A 20,169-nucleotide genomic window follows, 5' to 3' on the forward strand; every position below is an offset into this window, starting at 1 on the left:
CTCAGAGCGTTAGGCCTAGTAAAGTACCGTTATTGAAAGACAATCTATTTGATTTAAAAAATACTTTTACATTCCTTATTTACATAGCCGTTATGCAATTGATATGGATAACACAGAATCTTGTTGTAATTTCAGTGAAAAGGTTAATAGCTTGTTATTTTAGGCCTAGGCAGGCTTTATTTATTTAATGAAGTGTGACGACAATACAACTCCCACAATGCAGTGCGTTTTCAAAATGTCGCCCTCCTTCGTGACTTGACTTCTGTGCCACCAGACAACAAAGCATAGCTTAATTTAGCAAATCTGACAGTCTAAATAAATAATTTTCTTTACTGAAGCATGAGACTTCTTATTACAGTTGCCAGACGTATTCATAAACGGCCTCTGTACACTCCCACATCATGTCTAAGTTCGGCAGCGAGTTGCTCCGGGGCTGCTACGAACAGCGGCCTGCAGTTCAGAGATGACCAACTAGTCTGCGGTTCGACCGGGGAGTTGGTCCAGAGGCTTCGCGGTCAGGTGGATGTGAGGACGGAATTCATAAGTGAGGAAGAGGAGGGTGCTCTCATGAAAGAACTCGAGCCTGGGCTGAGAAAGAAACGATACGAGTTCGACCACTGGGACGATGTAAGTTGTAAATAGACCTTGTTGACTACAAAGAAGTGCCCAGCTCACGTTCGCTAGATAAAGCTGCTGCACGTCCTCAGCTCCAGCCGACACTCAGAGGGGCTGCTACAGTAACAGCTATTTTGATTAGTTTCCCTATTGGCATCATGCAAATGTTTTGTAGTTTTATATTTCACCTATAAACATGCAGCAATAACATACATATCCATACTATACTAGATGCAGTAAAGTTTTATATTTGAATTGTTAGGTTATTAATGATCGTCATCATACATTACAAGGTGAATATATCTTATTTTAGATTGATCAGTCAGTTCCCGGTTTCCCAATAGCAATGCAATTTAGGCTTATGCGTGTTTTAACGATGCATCGTTTCCCAAAACACCACGCAGAAGAACGTTTGCCAAGTGCATCGTTGGTCATTTGTTGATACTGATATGTTTGAGATGAAAAATCTAGTGGTGCTCTCGCACAATACTGATTAAACAATATCACCTAGGCCTATATGGCTGCAAATATTGATGCTGCTTATTCTAATACCCAATATTTATGCACTAAATCACAGATTTGGCACATCATTGCACATGTTACACATCATGAAATACACTGAACAAAAATATAAAACCAACATGTAAAGTGTTGGTCCCATGTTTCATGAGTTGAAATAAAAATTCCCAGAAATGTTCCATACGCACAAAAAGCTTATTTCTCTAAATGTTTCTGCACAAATTTGTTTACATCATCAGTGAGCATTTCTTATTTGCCAAGATAATCTATTCACCTGACAGTTGTGGCATATCAAGATGCTGATGAAACAGCATGGCCATTACATAGGTGCACTTTGTGCTGGGGACAATAAAGGGCTACTATAAAATTTGTAGTTTTGTCACACAACACAATGCCACAGGCATCTCAAGTTTTGATTGGGAGTGTAATTGACATGCTGACTGCAGGAATGTCCACCAGAGCTGTTGCCAAATAATTTAATGCTAATTTCTCTACCATAAGCTGCCTCCAACATTGTTAATCTTTGAAGTTGTTGCATGCTGCGTTTTATATTTTTGTTCAGTATATATTGAGGCAAATATAACAGACGGTGTAGCCTATAATTAGCAAATTAGAACTCAATTTACTGAAAATAAAAAAGATTTCAACATGAATAAAATATATAGCCCTATGTCAGTGGTGGTCGATGCTTCATTAAGATGAGGGAGGATTATTATTTTTATGATGAGCATCGCCTTATTTCTATTACAGCATGTTAGATGACTGTCATTCATATTCCATTCACCCAGCTCAATATAACATTGATAGGTTTAGGCTACTACATGATACGACTACATGATTTTCCCTATACCCATCATGAGGTTGCTACAATCGAGCCTGTGAATGAAAGTTTAAAACGTAGGTGCACAGCTCAAGATAAATTTTAGTAGTCAAGGTGACAGACAATGACACATTCAATACTGCCTTGCACACTCTTGCCTGCATCTAGCTGATCTAGGGTGTAATCATTAGTTCAACAGTTGGAAACAAGTGTTTCTATTGGACAAATTCAGGTATATTCATCCCCATTCCTTTTGCTCCCATTTAAGAAATGTGTTTTAATGAATAGACCCCTGATCACAGTTCACTTTGATCGCAGCCACATACAAACAGTGTGATCACTTTGCTCGTTGTATAATTCCTTCTCACTTCTACACTCTCTCATCCTCTCACCTTTTCCCTTGTGGACTTCAGTGCACAACAAATCAGCTGTCTGACCAGGCAAACATTTTTTTAAAGCCAAACCTTCATATCATAACTTCTAACCACTACACATCGTTGTCACCATATTAGCTAACGTCATAGTCAACATAGCTACGAGAACTAACGTGTTAGTAAACCCATTACAATCATGCAGTACAGTCACAAGCTGTTTAGCAGTTACACTGGTGGGCCCCCGGTGTCAATAAATTAACAAAACTAAAAGCTTAACTTCGAGGAGTTCCAGTGTTGAATAGCCATAGCCAGCTATCTAACATAGCATCCCTCTCTGTCTGAGCCGGGTGTTTTGAATAGGCTAAACTAGCTAGCAAAGTGAAAGTGAAAAAAATACCAAGGATAGCTATCTCTCTCTCTTGCTTCTCCTTCATTTTTAAACTCATGTATTTGTTCAAAACTGTTCAACTGTTGCTTTCTCTCTCTTTGAGTCAACTGCTCACCACATTTTATGTACTGCAGTGCTAGCTAGCTGGAGTTTATGCTTTCAGTACAAGATTCTCTGATCCTTTGATTGGGTGGACAACATGTCAGTTCATGCTGCAAGAGCTCTGATAGGTTGGAGGATGTCTCCTGGAAGTTGTCATAATTACTGTGTAAGTCTATGGAAGGTGGTGAGAACCACGAGCCTCCTAGGTTTTGTATTGAAGTCAGTGTTCCCAGAGGAGGACTGAAGCTAGCTGTCTTTCTGCTACACCATGGTGCTATCCTACAGAGTGCTGTTGAGGACACTGTAGGCCTTCATTGCAAAACAGCGTGTTTTAATAAATTATTTTGTGACGTGGGTATATTTGGTATAGTTTTACCTAAAAAGGATCACTTTTTTAATGTTTCACCATTTGTATTTTTATGAAATTCACTGAGCAGGATGGTCCTCCTCTTCCTCCTCTGAGAAGCCTATGTAGCCTATAGCCTACTGTAGCCTAAGTCCTACTGTAGCCCATGTCCTACTGTAGCCCATGTCCTACTGTAGCCCATGTCCTACTGTAGCCCATGTCCTACTGTAGCCCATGTCCTACTGTAGCCTATAGCCTACTATAGCCTACTGTAGCCTATAGCCTACTGTAGCATATATCCGACTGTAGCCCATGTCCGACTGTAGCCCATGTCCGACTGTAGCCCATGTCCGACTGTAGCCCATTTCCTACTGCAGCCTATGTCCTACTATAGCCTATGTCCTACTGTAGCCTATTAATGCAGTTGTTACTGTAATTTAATTATGCCAATGTGCTTTCATTAATTCCCGATCCAAGATGGCGTAGCAGTAAGTCGTCCTGTCGTATCGTCTCTCTGTAAATATCGTCTCTTTTTCGTTTTAGATATTTTTCTTCGCATATCTTTAAAAACATTTTGCTAAACCTAAGCTTCCAAATACTCTCCTCGGAAAGCTCTCGCCAGTTCGAACAACGCGATGCTAACCAGAGCATAACGGACCTATTTATTTTTTATCCCCGGATTCCCTCCGCAAACAGATTTTTTTTTTCAGCTGGATCTTCACAACTAGCTATCGAGCTAAACCTCAACCCTGGTTGATTACTCCTGGCTAGCGTTTCCACCCACGTAGCTTGAAGCTAGCCCGGCCAGAACTCCTGTGTTCCTAGCATACTCCTGGGCTTCTATACCCGGATCCACGACTGGTCTATCGATGTCACTGCATGAAGAGGAATAAACAGACTCGCCCCATTGCGACGTCCTCCAAAGGCTAACTTTCTAGCCCTCGCTATCTCCTTGCTTGCTAATTCAGCATGCTAACTGCTAGCTTGTTTAGCCCAGGTCCGCTAACTACTACCTTGTTTACCCCGGCCTGCTAATCTGTTAGCTTGTTAGCACAGGCCTGCTAACCGGCTGCATCGCAGTGGCCCATATGTACTTTCTATCTCTTCCCGATTTTTAAAATTTGTTTATACCTTCCGGAAACCTGCCTCACCCAATGTGATACGGAATCGCTATTATTTGTAATTTTTAGAACACACTCAAGAACCTCCAGAAGCGAACCAGCTAACGAGCTACAAGCTACTTAGTCATTGTTAGTTTTTTTTAACCTGGATAACACTCGCCAGTCCAGCCCCCTTGCCCCATCCACCGCTGCCCCTGGACTCTGATCACTTGGCTACATAGCTGATGCACGCTGGACTGTCCATTAATCACGGTACTCCATTCTGATTGTTTGATTTATCTGTCGGCCCCGTTGCCTAGTCAATGCCATTTTACCTGCTGTTGTTATGCTAGCTGATTAGCTGTTGTCTCGCCCACTGTTTTAGCTAGCTTTCCCAATTCAACACCTGTGATTACTGTATGCCTCGCTGTATGTCTCTCTCAAATGTCAATATGCCTTGTATACTGTTGCTCAGGTTAGTTATCATTGTTTTAGTTCACAATGGAGCCCCTAGTCCCACTCCTCATACCCCTGATACCTCCTTTATCCCACCTCCCACATATGCGGTGACCTCACCCATTACAACCAGCATGTCCAGAGATAAAACCTCTCTCATCATCACCCAGTGCCTGGGCTTACCTCCGCCGTACCCGCACCCCACCATACCCCTGTCTGCGCATTATGCCCTGAATATATTCTACCATGCCCAGAAACCTGCTCCTCTTATTCTCTGTCCCCAACGCTCTAGGCGACCAGTTTTGATAGCCTTTAGCCGCACCCTCATACTACTCCTTCTCTGTTCCGCGGGTGATGTGGAGGTAAACCCAGGCCCTGCATGTCCCCAGGCACCCTCATTTGTTGACTTCTGTGATCGAAAAAGCCTTGGTTTCATGCATGTCAACATCAGAAGCCTCCTCCCTAAGTTTGTTTTACTCACTGCTTTAGCACACTCTGCTAACCCTGATGTCCTTGCCGTGTCTGAATCCTGGCTCAGGAAGGCCACCAAAAATTGAGATTTCCATACCCAACTATAACATCTTCCGTCAAGATAGAACTGCCAAAGGGGGAGGAGTTGCAGTCTACTGCAGAGATAGCCTGCAAAGTAATGTCATACTTTCCAGGTCCATACCCAAACAGTTCGAACTACTAATTCTGAAAATTACTCTCTCCAGAAATAAGTCTCTCACTGTTGCCGCCTGCTACCGACCCCCCTCAGCTCCCAGCTGTGCCCTGACCTAAACTGGGATATGCTTAACACCCCGGCAGTCCTACAATCTAAGCTAGATGCCCTCAATCTCACACAAATCATCAAGGAACCCACCAGGTACAACCCTAACTCTGTAAGCAAGGGCACCCTCATAGACGTCACCCTGACCAACTGGCCCTCCAAATACACCTCCGCTGTCTTCAACCAGGATCTCAGCGACCACTGGTTCATTGCCTGTATCCGCTACGGTGCCGCAGTCAAACGACCACCCCTCATCACTGTCAAACGCTCCCTAAAACACTTCTGTGAGCAGGCCTTTCTAATCGACCTGGCCCGGGTATCCTGGAAGGACATTGACCTCATCCCGTCAGTTGAGGATGCCTGGTCATTCTTTAAGAGTAACTTCCTCACCATTTTAGATAAGCATGCTTCGTTCAAAAAATGCAGAACTAAGAACAGATACAGCCCTTGGTTCACTCCAGACCTGACTGCCCTCGACCAGCACAAAAACATCCTGTGGCGGACTGCAATAGCATCGAACAGTCCCCGCGATATGCAACTGTTCAGGGAAGCCAGGAACCAATACACGCAGTCAGTCAGGAAAGCTAAGGCCAGCTTCTTCAGGCAGAAGTTTGCATCCTGTAGCTCCAACTCCAAAAGTTCTGGGACACTGTGAAGTCCATGGAGAACAAGAGCACCTCCTCCCAGCTGCCCACTGCACTGAGGTTAGGTAACACGGTCACCACCGATAAATCAATGATTATCGAAAACTTCAACAAGCATTTCTCAACGGCTGGCCATGCCTTCCGCCTGGCCACTCCTAACTCGGCCAACAGCTCCGGCCCCCCCGCAGCTCCTCGCCCAAGCCTCTCCAGGTTCTCCTTTACCCAAATCCAGATAACAGATGTTCTGAAAGAGCTGCAAAACCTGGACCCGTATAAATCAGCTGGGCTTGACAATCTGGATCCTCTATTTCCGAAACTATCCGCCGCCATTGTCGCAACCCCTATTACCAGCCTGTTCAACCTCTCTTTCATATCGTCTGAGATCCCCAAGGATTGGAAAGCTGCTGCAGTCATCCCCCTCTTCAAAGGGGGAGACACCCTGGACCCAAACTGTTACAGACCTATATCCATCCTGCCCTGCCTATCTAAGGTCTTCGAAAGCCAAGTCAACAAACAGGTCACTGACCATCTCGAATCCCACCGTACCTTCTCCGCTATGCAATCTGTTTTCCGAGCCGGTCACTGGTGCACCTCAGCCACACTCAAGGTACTAAACGACATCATAACCGCCATCGATAAAAGACAGTACTGTGCAGCCGTCTTCATCGACCTTGCCAAGGCTTTCGACTCTGTCAATCACCAGATTCTTATCGGCAGACTCAGTAGCCTCGGTTTTTCGGATGACTGCCTTGCCTGGTTCACCAATTACTTTGCAGACAGAGTTCAGTGTGTCAAATCGGAGGGCATGCTGTCCGGTCCTCTGGCAGTCTCTATGGGGGTGCCACAGGGTTCAATTCTCGGGCCGACTCCTTTTTCTGTATATATCAATGATGTTGCTCTTGCTGCGGGCGATTCCCTGATCCACCTCTACGCAGACGACACCATTCTATATACTTTCGGCCCATCATTGGACACTGTGCTATCTAACCTCCAAACGAGCTTCAATGCCATACAACACTCCTTCAGTGGCCTCAAACTGCTCTTAAACGCTAGTAAAACCAAATGCATGCTTTTCAACCGATCGCTGCCTGCACCCGCATGCCCGACTAGCATCACCACACTGGATGGTTCCGACCTTGAATATGTGGACACCTATAAGTACCTAGGTCTCTGGCTAGACTGCAAACTCTCCTTCCAGACTCATATCAAACATCTCCAATAGAAAATCAAATCAAGAGTCGGCTTTCTATTCCGCAACAAAGCCTCCTTCACTCACGCTGCCAAGCTTACCCTAGTAAAACTGACTATCCTACAGATCCTCGACTTCGGCGATGTCATCTACAAAATCGCTTCCAACACTCTACTCAGCAAACTGGATGCAGTTTATCACAGTGCCATCCGTTTTGTCACTAAAGGATGTCATAAGGTGAATGCACCAATTTGTAAGTCGCTCTGGATAAGAGCGTCTGCTAAATGACTTAAATGTAAATGTAAAGCACCTTATACTACCCACCACTGCGACTTGTATGCTCTAGGCGGCTGGCCCTCGCTACATATTCGTCGCCAGACCCACTGGCTCCAGGTCATCTACAAGGCCATGCTAGGTAAATCTCCGCCTTATCTCAGTTCACTGGTCACGATGGCAACACCCATCCGTAGCATGCGCTCCAGCAGGTGTATCTCACTGATCATCCCTAAAGCCAACACCTCATTCGGCCGCCTTTCGTTCCAGTACTCTGCTGCCTGTGACTGGAACGAATTGCAAAAATCGCTGAAGTTGGAGACTTTTATCTCCCTCACCAACTTCAAACATCAGCTATCTGAGCAGCTAACTGATCGCTACAGCTGTACATAATCTATTGGTAAATAGCCCACCCATTTTCACCTACCTCATCCCCACAGATTTTATTTATTTACTTTTCTGCTCTTTTGCACACCAATATCTCTCTCTACCTGTACATGATCATCTGATCATTTCTCACTCCAGTGTTAATCTGCAATATTGTAATTATTCGCCTACCTCCTCATGCCTTTTGCACACATTGTATATAGACTCCCCTTTTTTTCTACTGTGTTATTGACTTGTTAATTGTTTACTCCATGTGTAACTCTGTGTTGTCTGTTCACACTGCTATGCTTTATCTTGGCCAGGTCGCAGTTGCAAATGAGAACTTGTTCTCAACTAGCCTACCTGGTTAAATAAAGGTGAAATAAAAAAAATAAAAAATTGAAAATCTTTAATCTATTTTATGAGAATTTGTAAGATTATCGTTTGCATAAAATAGTATTTTTAAATAATAGTTAACAGAATTTATTCCCGGAGCGCGCTCCCACTTAACCACGAGCAACAGTTTATATACACATCATGATGTCATTTCATTGCTTTAACAGAATCCCCTCCTCTCGACCGGAACAAACTGAGGTGAAAAGTTCATTCTAACTTACTAACACACTCCCAGGTAACTTTTGACCCCTCAACATTATCGATCACCACTGAGCTGACTGTTCTAATTAACAGAACCTAGGAATGCACTCACTGTCTTATCTAAAAACCCCAGAGCTAAGTTTCTGTAGGTTCAACCATAGGTTAACGACCTTATATGTTTACACAGTCCACAACCCATTTGTTTTTTCCTAGTTGGAATGGTGTTCATTAAATTGAATTACTCCTTGTCCGTGTCACACAATCCCTTCTTATGAACTCATATTGTTAATCAGATATAGTAAAACAGAGTATAAGTTTACTTAGTTACAGTTCCATTTAAAAGGATTTGTTCAGTCATTTAATCATCATTTTACCAACAGCAGTCATCTCAGTTTTTATTTTAAGTATCTTTTTAATCCTTTGCTTGTTTGAAACAACTGCAAAGAAATTGGCAACTTTGTAATTGTAGTCAACTTCGTTCTGAAGTAATCAGCGTTCACAGCGAGACGGATAAACAGATTCTATGTTTGACACCAGAAGGGCAGAAAATGATCCAACGACACACTTAGCTGATCTACGAGTGGTCTGAGGCAGTCGGTAAATAACACAGGTTTTCAATTGCAACTTTAGTGATGATGATATTGGGGAAAAGCTCTGAGATTTAATGATGCTCCTACAAAGGTTCTCGCGATGATCTTAGCCTTAAAATGCTTTTGGGAAACCAGGCCCAGAACAGTGTTTGTTGGCTAACGGGGATGGAAATTGGAAAATAAAATCTCTCTGATTATGTAAAATCCTTGAAATCAATGTAAATTATCCAAATCATTTCACTCCTGGAACCCCAATTCCACCCCTGTTGACAATGATCACTCCTTTGAGGCCCTTACCAACATTTCATTACATTTTTTAATTTATTCTTTCAACATTCTGCTCACCAGGCGATTCATGGTTACCGGGAGACAGAGCGTGCTCAGTGGGGCGCAGTGTGTGAGGGGGTGATGGATCGCCTCCGAGCTGTGGCTTTCTCTGAGGGCAGCCCTCTCCTAGGCCCTGTGCATGTCCTGGACCTGGACAAGGCTGGATACATCAAACCACATATCGACAGTGTCAAGGTAGGTAGACGGCTCTCATATTAACCTGAGATGAAAGGCATGATAAATATGGAACATGGTGTTCTGTGTGCTAGAATTTTGCCCTAGGCACAAACTGAGCACAATTTGAATACTTTTTTGGCAAAAGTGTTCTTTTACAATGCAGTTTGAAACTCAGTCATTCTCTCATCCCCCCTCACCCCTGTTTTTTTGTATCTTCATCCTGCCTTTCTCTTTCACTGTCTCCATGAATCTTTCTTTTCCTTCCTCTCCTCTCTCTCTCTGTCAGTTCTGTGGCAGCACTATAGCAGGGCTGAGTTTGTTGTCAGACAGTGTGATGCGCTTGGTGAGGGAGGATGAACCCGCTGAATATCTGAACTTGTTTCTGCCCCGTCGCTCTCTCTACATACTCAGGTAAGGACCCAATAAGACTTGCCATAGCAACATTCTGTCTTTCATTGTTTACAAACGACCACCTGCGCATACACTTTAATCAGAGTGTACCTGGTAGGCCTAAGATAGGTTTGTACTACCCAAAACAATTCTATGGATTTATTTGACCGTGGAAAGAGCAACTGAGTAAATACCCCAATGAGAGTCTGCACTAAACAAACCCACAGTATCTCCTGTGGAGATCATGAAGTGGTTTACTTAAGTGTTCTATGTTACCTCCATGTTTGTACACTGACTGAACGCCTCCTATAGCCTATAACTATCCTTATGAGGTCCCAGAGGTCCGCCTGGTCCGATGACCTGGGGTCGTATGTATCCACTATGAAACATCTCAGAGTGGGAGTGCTAATCTAGGTTCAGGTCCTCCCCTGTCCGTGTTGGGGTTCATTCCACAAATTCAATTCTACAGTATTTCAATTCCCTCTCCCTCTATATTCCATTCATTTCAAATTTCAGCTAAGTCTTTGACTTGAGATAATTAAATCCTTCATGACCATGTCACTGTTCAGACAGCCAAGCTATATTGGAAGTTTAAATTATATATATTTTTAAAAGCAGTACATTTTTTATAGTAAATACATGAATCTGGGAATTGAACAAATATTGAATTCCAATTCAATTCCAAAGATGTATTTTTTTCACAATTCTAATTCCAATTTAATTCCATAACTTGAAGGTTGTTGACATTCGATTTGAATTCAACGTACAGTAAATTCTCCTCTTCATGAGTGAACACTGGTCCATGTATTCATATTCTTGTGATCTTAAAGGCTAAACTGATCCTAAATCGGTACTCATACTCTGAAACACTTGATATAACTCCTGGCATTTCACACATTGTGCTTGTGTGGTGAAGGACTGATGACATTGTTTTCATGCATCCTTCCAGGGACCAGGCCAGATATAAGTTCACCCATGAGATCCTTAAAGATGATGAGTCTCTTTTCTCTGGACAGAGAGTTCCCCGCCATCGCCGCATCTCTGTCATCTGCCGGAACCTTCCTGTTTGAAGCATTAGAGTCAAGAGGGACACAACTGTGACAGTCTCACTGGTAATAGCCAGAGCTCGGTATTTTAATTGTTAAGAACGTCACTATGTTAAAATTTGATGTACACGCTTTCTCACTGTGCGAGAGACTATGTTGGGAAAGATGATTTAGATGTTTCCCTCATCAGTTTTCATTGGAGCACTTCATAATAAACTACCTGTCCAGGATTTGATTCTGAATTAGATGTTGGGAAGGCATTCAGATATGATGCATTTCAAAGGGTCATAATGAGCCTAAATCTTCTCCAAACCGGCACCTATAACCAGAGGAGTCATGCCCATAGGGGGCACTAAGGCACGTGCCCCCTCAGATTTGTCCTGTTAAAAAATATATATATATATAATAATTAAATGAATGACTAAACTTAATTTTCAGCCCACATTTTGTCATAATTGTTTATAAAAAAAAATATCTGTCAGTGGTATTTAGTATTTTATTAGGATCTCCATTAGCTACTGCTAAAGCACCAGCTACTCTTACTGGGGTCCACAAAAACATTATGTAATACATCACAAGGATAGAACTACAATACATGCATTTAAAATAATACACACATGATTCATACTGAATGCAATTGCAATACACAAAAATGGTAATTAAATAACAAGGAGGTTCCCCTGACGTGAATATATCAACCTTGTTTTGCTAAATTCCCCTGATGTGAATAAAGCTACTTTGTTTCTACAGTTACAATCCGTAATGTGTATCCTGCTGTAAAGTAGACTTTTTACAGTTACCACGTGCAATGGGTTTCATTTGGTAAAATGCAACATTCATGAACATGAAATTTCCAGGCTTTGAATCTTGAGCCTTGTTACTTAGTCTATCGACCTTAACGTGTTGGCTGAGATATAGTTTAACGTGTTAGTCTACCACCTGTGACGGGTTAGCTGAGGTATAGTGTTTTAGTGTGCCACCCATGAAGGGTTATCTGAGGTCATGTGTAATGAATGGGTTGTGGTGTACCTCTCATAAGGGTTATCTGAGGTAATGGGTTGCGGTGTACCACTCGTAAGGGTTATCTGAGGTAATGGGTTGCGGTGTACCACTCGTAAGGGTTATCTGAGGTAATGGGTTGCGGTGTACCACTCGTAAGGGTTATCTGAGGTAATGGGTTGCGGTGTACCACTCATAAGGGTTATCTGAGGTAATGGGTTGCGGTGTACCACTCGTAAGGGTTATCTGAGGTAATGGGTTGCGGTGTACCACTCATAAGGGTTATCTGAGGTAATGGGTTGCGGTGTACCACTCATAAGGGTTATCTGAGGTAATGGGTTGCGGTGTACCACTCATCATGGTTTTCTGAGGTATTGTGTAATGGGTTGCGGTGTACGGGTTATCTGAGATATTGTACCAGGATTTGGACCTGCTCATCAAATGAACAAAGTCCCTGTGAATCAGAAGGAGTCGTTACACTCATATTAAATGAACCTTGAACAGATGGTTGTTTCAACTGAGGCTTTTTTGCCAGTTGGTGCTGTTTAAGATGAGGGAGGACCATTCTTTATTTTTTATGAGCATGGCCTTATTTCTATTACAGCATATTGGATGACTGTCATTCATATTCCATTCTTCTAGTTCAATGTAACATCGATAGATTTAGGCTACTACATAATGCTACTAAATTATTTCCCTATACCCATCATAAGGTTGATACAACCTAGCATACGAATGAATGTTTACAACGTAGGTACACAGGTCGAGAGAAATTTGTCTAGTCAAGGTGACACATTCAATATCAACTTGCACACTCTTGCCTGCATCTAGCTGATCTAGGTTGTAATCATTAGGCCAACAGTTGCAAACAAGTTTAGTTAGAAAAAAATTCAGGTATGTTTATCCCCATTTCATTCCGTTTGCTTCCGTTTAAAATAAGTTTTTCAACAAAATGATTACACCCCTGATCAAACACAGAACTAGCAGCCACATATATGCCTTAATACCTTTCCTCGTTGTATATACAGCATAAATCCTTCTCACATCTACGCTCTTCTCTCACCCTTTTCCTTTGCATGTGGACCTCGTGCACAATGCAACAGCTGTCTGACCAGGCAAAAAAACATTTCCAAGCCAAATTTTCATACCATAACCGCTACACACAGCCTACATCCTTTTCACCATATTAACGTCATAGTAAGCATAGCTACTAGAACTAACGCAACAGTATACCCGCTACAATCATGCAGTACAGTGTACAGCAAGCAGTTTACCAGTTACATCGGTGGGTGGCAATACATTTATAAAACCAAAAGCTTACCTTGACTTGGAAGAGTTCCAGTGTTGGATAGTATATAGCCAGCTAGCTAACATAGCATAGTTTGAGTAAGCTAAACTAGCTAGCTACATTTGCTAGCTAAGCAAGTGAAAGTAAGAAAATATATTAACTAAGCAAAAAAGAAACGTCCGGGCCTCCCGGGTGGCGCAGTGGTTAAGGGTGCTGTACTGCAGCGCCAGCTGTGCCATCAGAGTCCCTGGGTTCGCGCCCAGGCTCTGTCGTAACCGGCCACGACCAGGAGGTCCGTGGGGCGACGCACAATTGGCCTAGCGTCGTCCGGGTTAGGGAGGGCTTGGTCGGCAGGGATGTCCTTGTCTCATCGCGGCCGGGCGCAGTGCGGGCGCAGTGCGTGCCAGCCCAAGGTTGCCAGGTGCACGGTGTATCCTCCGACACATTGTTGCGGCTGGCTTCCGGGTTGGATGCGCGCTGTGTTAAGAAGCAGTGCGGCTGGCTGGGTTGTGTATCGGAGGACGCATGACTTTCAACCTTCGTCTCTCCCGAGCCCGTACGGGAGTTGTAGCGATTAGACAAGATAGTAGCTACTACAACAATTGGATACCACGAAATTGGGGAGAAAAAAAAAGAAATGTCCTCTCAATGTCAACTGCGTTTATTTTCTATTTTCAGCCAACTTAACATGTGTGAATATTTTTATGAACATAACAAGATTCAACAACGGAGACATAAACTAAACAAGTTCCACAGACATGTGACATGTAACAGAAATTTAATAATGTGTCCCTGAACAAAGAGGGGGTCAAAATCAAAAGTAACAGTCAGTATCTGGTGAGTATCTGCATCTCCTCCTCATGGACTGTACCAGATTTGCCAGTTTTTGCTGGGAGATGTTACCCCACTCTTACACCAAGGCACCTGCAAGTTCCCGGACATTTCTGGGGGCAATGGCCCTAGCCCTCACGTGCTCAATTGGATTGAGATCCGGGCTCTTCGCTGACCATGGCAGAACACTGACATTCCTGTCTTGCAGGAAATCACGCACAGAACGAGCAGTATAGCTGGTGGCATTGTCATGCTGGAGGGTCATGTCAGGATGAGCCTGCAGGAAGTGTACCACATGAGGGAGGAGGATGTCTTCCCTGTAACGCACAGTGTTGAGATTGCCTGCAATGACAACAAGCTCAGTCCGATGATGCTGTGACACACCGCCCCAGACCATGACGGACCCTCCACCTCTAAATCGATCCCGCTCCTGAGTACAGGCCTTGGTGTAACGCTCATTCCTTCGACGATAAACGTGAATCCGACCAACACCCCTTGTGAGACAAAAGAGCAGCTCGTCAGTGAAGCGACAGTGGGTTTGTGCCCATAGGCAACGCCGATTTCTGGTGAGGACCTGCCTTACAACAGGCTTGTAAGCCCACAGTCCAGCCTCTCTCAGCCTATTATATATTACCATATAATGTTTCAATTCCTCAACAACCCACAGGGATTAATTTGTTTTTACAGTCATTGTCTTAATGGGTGCATGCTTATTAGTAACTGGAATTATCAATTTCTTAAATGTGTCAAGTGCCTGGTCGCTCGTCATTACACAGCACAGACCAGCAAATATTCTTTACATCATCAATATAGGAATCACTACAAAGCGTATTGTATGACCTCTGATACACTATATTAGGCCCAGCCTTTGGAACTTTGGTTTTCCTAGATATGGTTGCTATATTGTGAACACGACATCTGATGGATTTGGATACTGCTTTAAAGCAGAGTTCTGCAGCGTTAGTAAAGATGTGATCAATACATGTGGATGATTTAATTCCTGTGCTGTTTTTAAATACCCTGGTAGGTTGTCTGATAACCTGAACCAGGTTGCAGGCACTAGTTACAGTTTGAAGCTTTTTTTTGAGTATGCATCTTGATGAACGCCAGTCAATATTAATGCCACCCAGAAAAGATACCTCTGTTGATATCACATACATTATCAAGCATTTCACACACATTACCCAGATTCTGACTGTTAGCACTTGGTGGTCTATAGCAGCTACCCACAAGAATGGGCTTTAGGTGAGTTTCCGATGAGGATTTACCCCAGTGTTTTACCCAAAAGAGACTTAAACAGTATTTAACATGAGATCCTCTGTAAGCTTTACAGAAATGTGGCTCTATATATAGACCGCAACACCGCCCCCATTGGCATATCTGTCTTTTCTGTAGATGTTATAAACATGTATTGATACCATTGTATCATTGAAGGTATTATCTCAGTGAGATAGTCGGAATATGAATGCCATTTGTTACTAGCAAGTTATTGATTTCATAAATCTTGTTTCTTAGGCTACATACAGTGCCTACGGAAAGTATTCAGACCCCTTGACTTTTTCCACATTTTGTTATGTTACAGCCTTATTCTAAAATGTATTAATGAAGCCTATGGATTGAGTAGAATATAATATAACTTTGTGCCAAGGATGCAAGCAATATATACATGTAGTTATTACCATGCATGTGATCCCCACATTGTAGCCTGTACATTTAATATATTCACTGATCACGTACTCTGCCTTGGCAAATAAGGGTGCAGTTCAGGTATGAATGTCTGAGATGATATTTTTTTAGTCATATCCAATACCAGGAGTATCACATTCCAGTCTTTGAATGATGCTATGTCTGCATGTATGTATTACAATTATACACTTCAACAGAGTTTACCAATCTTGGTCCTGCGACATCAATGGTTACACATTGTAACTAATAGACTAGAAACAGGATTTAACTAGTTAAAGACTGTTTTGTAATTATTATGCACAGAAATAGAATTTTTAAAAAAACTGTACACTACTTCCTATGCATCATGTAAATACTCTAAAACCGGTTCATCTCAATAGCTAATGCCCTTCATCAGCATTGATCTGAAACGGGATAGGTGTAGTATTTAATCAAATGAGACTTCATTTCAACCAGTAGAGAATGTGAAATGCTTTATTGAAAGAAGTTCATTATCAAAGGGTTATAAATGCATGCATTGTAAATATTATACTTGTAATATTATAAATACAAGTTCAATCTGTACGTCAATGCACATCTGTTGTGCATTATAAAAACAGAGGAAGAGAGAGGTGTAAAATGGAAAGAGGTAAGGACATATGAGCAGGGAAGGCATCATATGATTGATCAATCAGTGCTACCAAAATATTCTCTTCGTTCATCACAATAACATAATACTGTCTGTCTCTAGTCGGCCCGAAGGTTATCTTAAGAGTGGGTGAGGTGGCGATGATGGGACTGGGGGTTGGCATCCTCTCATCAAAACATGCCTGCAGACGGAGAGCATATTTAAGCCTTGTATTTAAATGTTTTATTCTAACATTGTTAGTCGTCATAATCATCAAGAGGTGACGTGCAAAACTGACCTTGGATCATTAACTCTGGGACTACTGCATCTCTATCTCTTTAATAATACTTCCTGTTGACCTGACCAAGTGACCTCTGACCATGCTGTGCCCTCTATGTAGCCAGTTCAGATGTGGGAGGGGTTCACTGACACAGCTGATATAACCTAGAGGGTTTAGGGAGAAGAGGAGAGGGGGATGAAGTGAAGGGGAGAGACTGTTTTTGAGAAAATACGGTAGTTAAAGAGGCCGTGTATCTGTGTGTGGCCTCACCTGGTGTCCACAACACACTAAGTGGCTGCAGAGTACTTTATGGTGCAAAACGTGTGGTCTATGGTGTTTCTAGGGAACAGCACCCTCTTCGTAGAAGTAGGAGGTGAAGATCTCCCGTATGGCGTTGAGCTGCAGATCCCCTCCTTATCCTCGTGTCCATGAAGTTATGCAGGACACAGGTAGCCTTCACACACCTGAATTCCTCCAGGAGGCAGTCCCAGATGGCCCTGGTCACCCAACCTTGCTGTAGGTAATCATTTTGGAATCTCCAGTTACAAGGTATCTGTAGTAATATGGAAGACAATGTAATTATTAGACTTTTACATCACCAGGTCATTGTGGATTACCAAATAATAATATACCTGATAACAAATAATGATAACATTGGATGCATGGGCACACACATGTGCAAGTGTAGCATGTGACAATAACAGGATCATATCAAGGATAGCATCACAAATGAATACATAAATATCACTTGAAGCTTGATGATGAGTTGATCATTTGAATGAGCTGTGCAGTGCTAAGGCATAAACAACAATGTGCCCCTCTTCGAGTCCCCAGGACTGAGAACCACTGCTCTTCATTGGGACCTCTTCAATCAGTATGTAGACAGGCCTTCATAGCTCTCTTTATCTGAGGACAGAAAACCTCACAAGAAACAGACTTCATTATTCTCAAATTACACTGCACTGAATATTATGTTACTATTATATCCGTCCTCACTTATTTGGACAGGAACTACACAAAAGTATCCCTATCCAGAATAGCACACTCAATTTGACAGTTGGGGCTGCCATCCTTTCACCCTCCTCCAAGGCTGTTAGCTAGCTACCTACAAATTAATTTGGAGTTTGTTTTTTACAGTGATAAATACATCAAGATAGCTAGCTAATATGAAATTAGATAGCTGGTGATTATTTAATTCACTTGGCTAGCTATCTATACAGTATGTGATGTTGGCTAGATAGCCAACTAGCTAGCTCATTTGAGTTAGCTTTCACTGTAGGTAGTTAGCTAATAATATATATATTTTTTTTTTACATTTTCAAAATGTATTTACTTACTTTAATAGGTTCTACCAGCCATATGGACAATTGGAAACAGGGCAGCAAAGTTTGTTTGACACCAGAGCATTTTAGAGGATATTACTATTGAACTATGTACCCATTTTATTTATTTTTTACCTTTATTTAACTAGGCAAGTCAGTTAAGAACACATTTTTAATTTCAATGACGGCCTAGGAACAGTGGGTTAACTGCCTTGTTCAGGGGTAGAACGACAGATTTTCACCTTGTCAGCTCGGGGATTCGATCTTGCAACCTTTACAGTTACTAGTCCAACGCCCTAACCACTAGGTCACCTCAGTGTTGCCAACTCCTCAGTAAGGACAGTAGCTATTGGCTGTCCTAAAAGTCACTAGAAGTTGCTAAATTACGTCATTGCCTAGTTTGCATAATTGGCCATGTGCATGTAATTGTGATGGATGCCGTTGGAGAGAGGAATAACGTGGGAGAGACAAAAAGTGAGTAAAAAACACCCTGAATATGTTTAGAGCTACAAATGAGCAAGCTGCAGAGTGGCACACACAGCGAATAAGAACCAGATATTTGAGGCCATACTCCTCCTTCAGCACTTTATGGACCCCATTGTTAATCCCCGTCATAACAGAGGCATTGTCAGTCCCTATCTCCAGGAGTTTCTCCTTTTTAAGACAACACTTTGAGGAAAGCCACAACAGCATGGGCTATAGATTTGGCATCTCCTCCCTCCAACTCAACAAGCCCCAGAAATGTTGATACAATTGTCTGTTTGGTGTCACTAAAGTACCTTATCACAACCCCCAGGTACTTAGAAATGCTTACATCCGTGGACTCATCGAGGAGGAGGCTGAAACGCTGGTCACCCACATCTGCAACCAACTTCTTCAGAAGGTATGGTGCTATAACACCATTAATCATTTCTGTGCACTTTGTCCTGTGCATTTTGAAGTGGATAGCAGCAGTGGAGTCTGAGAAAGCAGCTTACATGCTTCTCCAATGTGATCACATGCCAGCATGGAACAGTGTTCAGCGATAGCTAATGCCTTGGTGGCCTCAGCCTTTTTTGCAGTCAATTGTTTTTAACCATAAATGGCAGCTTGTTTTGGGTGGAACTGTTAGAAGGCTTTGCATTTTGAGTGTTTTTGAGTTGTCATGTGTTTTTTTTACATCAAAGTTTGGCGTAGAAACCATTACAATACAGGCAGTATACCCGTGTATCATCTACAATAAACGGCTTCAACCAGCCTTTGAATTCAGGGTTTGATTCCCACTCCTTTCTGTATTTGTGAGGGTACAGTTTAGACTGAGACATGATGAGCTAGCCAGCTAGATGTTTAGCTTATGTCACAGAGGCACACACACAGTGGACAAGGTGAGTAAGTGACTGAGGCTGTGTGAGTTAAATGCAGCGATTTATTTTAGACAAAGGGGTCTGAATACTCGCTAAATATAGCAACAATGTCGCTAAGTTAGTTACACTGGGCTACCTGCCGCCCCAGGTAATAAACAGACCTTCATACAAACTTGCTATCCTGAATTCTTGATGCACGATCGAACATGCTGCTACAGTATATGCTGCCAGCACGTCCACAAGTGAGTCACAATGGGCGGCCTAAGTGGCACACAGAAATTTACCACTATCTAGTGTACATGCACCGTTTTCATTGCAAAGGCGAACACGCAACATTTGACTGTAAATTCAAACATGAAAAGTGTTATGCCTGTGGGATAATAGGACACAATCAGTTTCATAGGAATTTGCATTTCGATTCATTTGAATTACGTAAGGGTGGCTAACTGGCCTAACTAATTTAATTTTAGAGCAATGGAGATAAACACAACAAAATATAAATTTCAGCACAATCATCCTAAATTGTTGTAAGAAACTATATGGTATTTTTGGTATAACAGTTGCCTGACATTATCACACTATTATATTAGGTTTGTTATGTAGAATACTAATTAATCATGAATTAAGTGATCTTGCAAGACAGCCTCATTCTGAGAAGCTGGGCACCGGCAGCACTACACCCCTGATAACGGTTGGATGACTTTGGGAGTTTCATGTAGGCC

General features: G+C 42.5%; 1 protein-coding gene across 7 annotated transcripts; it reads left to right on the forward strand.

Annotated features, from left to right (window-relative positions):
• Window positions 1–208: 208 nt before the first annotated feature.
• Window positions 209–19,352, forward strand: alkbh7 (alkB homolog 7). 7 transcript variants are annotated; one of them, XR_008136777.1, is made up of 6 exons: window positions 209–627; window positions 9,500–9,673; window positions 9,942–10,066; window positions 10,995–12,141; window positions 12,222–12,301; window positions 12,342–19,352. XR_008136777.1 is itself a non-coding variant. In XM_035765008.2 (4 exons), exons 1-4 carry the CDS (start codon window positions 340–342, stop codon window positions 11,113–11,115), a joined length of 708 nt encoding a protein of 235 aa, XP_035620901.1. In that variant the 5' UTR covers window positions 209–339; the 3' UTR covers window positions 11,116–19,352. The 7 variants fall into 7 exon arrangements, 1 of the variants encoding a protein (XP_035620901.1); XR_008136773.1 differs by having other exon boundaries at window positions 10,995–17,298; window positions 18,901–19,352; XR_008136775.1 differs by having other exon boundaries at window positions 10,995–12,301.
• The last annotated feature ends 817 nt before the right edge of the window (window positions 19,353–20,169 follow it).

The sequence above is a fragment of the Oncorhynchus keta genome, chromosome 5 (genome assembly GCF_023373465.1).
Source record: "Oncorhynchus keta strain PuntledgeMale-10-30-2019 chromosome 5, Oket_V2, whole genome shotgun sequence".
In the NCBI taxonomy this organism is placed as follows: domain Eukaryota; kingdom Metazoa; phylum Chordata; class Actinopteri; order Salmoniformes; family Salmonidae; genus Oncorhynchus; species Oncorhynchus keta.

What these genes read in the sequence shown, in the direction of transcription:
- alkbh7 (XM_035765008.2), top strand. Translation starts at nt 340, where the DNA reads ATGAGACTTCTTATTACAGTTGCCAGACGTATTCATAAACGGCCTCTG. An exon ending in AGTTCGACCACTGGGACGAT is followed by an intron (nt 628 to 9,499) that starts GTAAGTTGTAAA and finishes TCTGCTCACCAG; the next exon opens with GCGATTCATGGTTACCGGGA. An exon ending in CGCTCTCTCTACATACTCAG is followed by an intron (nt 10,067 to 10,994) that starts GTAAGGACCCAA and finishes GCATCCTTCCAG; the next exon opens with GGACCAGGCCAGATATAAGT.